This window comes from Onychostoma macrolepis, chromosome 03, assembly GCF_012432095.1.
Source record: "Onychostoma macrolepis isolate SWU-2019 chromosome 03, ASM1243209v1, whole genome shotgun sequence".
Lineage (NCBI taxonomy): Eukaryota > Metazoa > Chordata > Actinopteri > Cypriniformes > Cyprinidae > Onychostoma > Onychostoma macrolepis.
In genome coordinates this window covers 56083538-56086299 of record NC_081157.1, presented here as the reverse complement: position 1 = coordinate 56086299, position 2762 = coordinate 56083538, and the positions used below count along the sequence as shown (strand labels likewise).

General features: G+C 42.6%; 1 protein-coding gene across 1 annotated transcript; it reads left to right on the top strand.

Annotated features, from left to right (window-relative positions):
- The first annotated feature begins 578 nt into the window (after positions 1-578).
- Positions 579-2682, top strand: LOC131535856 (uncharacterized). The gene is made up of 3 exons (XM_058768363.1): positions 579-1201; positions 1348-1483; positions 1933-2682. The coding sequence occupies exons 1-3, from the start codon at positions 579-581 to the stop codon at positions 2680-2682; spliced, it is 1509 nt and encodes a 502-aa protein (XP_058624346.1).
- The last annotated feature ends 80 nt before the right edge of the window (positions 2683-2762 follow it).

Below are 2762 nucleotides of genomic sequence, written 5' to 3'. Positions count from 1 at the left end.
TCGTGAATTTAAATGTGTGCAGCCTTCGTAGGATGCAGCCTTCCGTTTGAGAGGCACCCATAGATAAGCTTTGTTGAACTGAAAAAAGCTCTGAATGAGGAGTCGATTCCTCTTGATGGAATCGATTCCAACCTTTGGAATCGACTCTCGATTCCCAACGCCTCGGAATCGATTCCCAGCTCTAACAGACCGTTTAAGAAGTGCATGAGAGACAATTTATGTGAGTACATATGATGATATTCATTTAATCTGCTGTGATACGATGTGTTTGTTTCATCCCGTGTATGTACAATGTGTATTTTTTTGGTTAGGGATTGGGATGAACGGAGATTGTTTGACATTGCACGTGACTAGTGTTACGGATTCTCAGTAAAACAGAATTCGGTAAGTCTTAAATGCGATGTCTATGTGCATAACGTAGTTGAATTGCGTGCTTAATGTCATTTGTACATTTATATTTGATTTCCATGTAGCATTGTTTAATTGGCTACGTGCACAAGCGTAGTGACGAACTTCCGCTATTGTCCAGAAGTCGGCAAATCGGTTTCCGGTTTACTTCACCGCTATAAACAAACAAGATGAGCGCTGCTGCAGTTGTAAGAAAAAAGAAATATAATGTGCGTGACACATCGAAGTTTCTAAGAGCTGTCGGTGGATCTAAGGAGCACTGCTGTGTACCACTTTGCTCTGCTTCAAGTCGGTATAACAGTAATTTGAGCTTCCACTGCTTCCCGAAGGACACCAACCTTCGTGCGCAGTGGCTGCACAAAATAAGGAGGGCACGATTTTCGGTGACCACCCATACTAAGGTATGCAGCCGACATTTCCACGATAATGAAATTCACACTACTGCTAAGGGTAGACGGGTTTTAGCCGTAGGCTCAGTTCCATCGTTATTCGAGTGGAATAACTACACTACGGTGTCACGGGCCGGTGTTTGGGAACGCCGATCTCGACCACCAAGTCCAGAACCTGCCCCGCCGGGGCCTGATGAAGACATCGAACAACCCGTCATGGTCCCGATGGTCGTGGACCACGATTACGTAGCCAGTCGTACTGTATGTGTGGACCGGGAGCGGTATGAAGGTGCGTTGATGGAAATCGAGGCGCTGAGAGAGCAGCTCCAAACATGTCATCTTCATCACTCCTTTGGACTTAAAAGGTTTGCTTCTTCGCCTGAAGACATCAGATTTTACACCAGGTAAGATAGTTAATATCAACATCTTCTCATAACTGTTTACTGAATGACTGACTGACCAAGTAATTATTTTTTTCTCTGTATTCTTAATCATATTCTTGAGCACTTATGGCAAATCAACTAATTTTAATTGCAATACTGTATTTTAGATTCCCCTCATACGAGCATCTGATGGCGTTCTGGAACCTGATCGAGGCAGCAACAGCAAAAATGGTTAGGGTCACCAGGGCAAAGAAAACCAATGCTACTACCACAACAATTGAAAGCCCTTTAACCAGACCAACTGTAAGTTTTCTTTTCTCTCTCACACACACACATACCGAAGCATGAAAAGGATGGTTTTAAACTGACTCCCATTAATAAGGGTGTAATGACACCCTCGTTTCATGATTTAATACATAGATTTATTTTACACGAATATGCTTGCACTCTGTCACATTTGGCATTATGAAGACCCTCTAAATATTCCCCCATTGCATTATTATACATTATATTATTTAACAAATGAATGAAAATGACTACAATATATATATATATATATATATATTTGTAGTTTTAATGTACTGACACTAAAACTAAAAAAAAAATCCAGTTTACAATCACAGTAATTTTCATTTTGAGTGAACTATGAACTATACACAAAACAGATATTCACTATCCACAATACATATTGTTGTTGCATTTTTGTATTGCGATATATTGGTACACACCTACTCAAACTCATCTCCCCCCAGAAACTGCTGCCGATCGGTGAGCTCTTCCTCTTCCTCGCATACCTGTCCACTGGCTGTACCCAGAGAGAGTTGAGTCATAGATTCAACATCCACAGAGCAACAGTCAGCCGAATCATTGTGACCTGGGCCAACTTCCTCTACAGCTTACTGGGCTCGGTCTGTATATGGATGTCTCCTGCAGCTGTGAAGGCCAATCTTCCACCCGACTTTGATGGCAGCTACAGCGACACACAAGTAGTGCTTGATTGTACAGAGATACGGTGTCAAACACCTTCATCCCTTCTCCTTCAGAGTGAAGTTTTTTCAAACTACAAGTCCCACTGCACCTTTAAGGCTATGGTGGGCATGGCCCCTCATGGAGCCCTTACGTTTGTGTCAGCACTCTTTGAGGGTTCCATGAGTGACAGGGAGGTGTTTCGTCAGTCAGGGATTACATCACTCTTAACACCTGACATGGCCATAATGGTGGACAAGGGATTCTTGGTGGATGACCTTGTACCTGGGCCTGTTCATCGTCCTGCCTTCCTCTTCAAGAGGGCCCAAATGTCAGAGGTGGATGTTCTGAAGACACAGTCCATTGCCCGTTTGAGGGTGCACATTGAAAGGTTAATCAGAAGAGTAAAAGAGAATAAACTGTTTGATACCACTATCCCTCTCTCCATTGCAGGGAGCATAAACCAAATCTTCACAGTCGCTTGTCTCCTCTCAAACTACCAAAATGGACCTCTGGTCAAGAAATGGAGATTATGAAGTGAGATACTGTAACTGTAGCCATATCTTCTGCCAAAGAGATCAATATTAACTATTTTTGTGTTCAACATACAGTATTC

Excerpts from the sequence above, each read along its gene's own strand:
- LOC131535856 (XM_058768363.1), top strand. The coding sequence starts at position 579 with ATGAGCGCTGCTGCAGTTGTAAGAAAAAAGAAATATAATGTGCGTGAC. Across the intron at positions 1,202-1,347 it reads GACATCAGATTTTACACCAG|ATTCCCCTCATACGAGCATC; the intron begins GTAAGATAGTTA and ends ACTGTATTTTAG. Across the intron at positions 1,484-1,932 it reads GCCCTTTAACCAGACCAACT|AAACTGCTGCCGATCGGTGA; the intron begins GTAAGTTTTCTT and ends ATCTCCCCCCAG.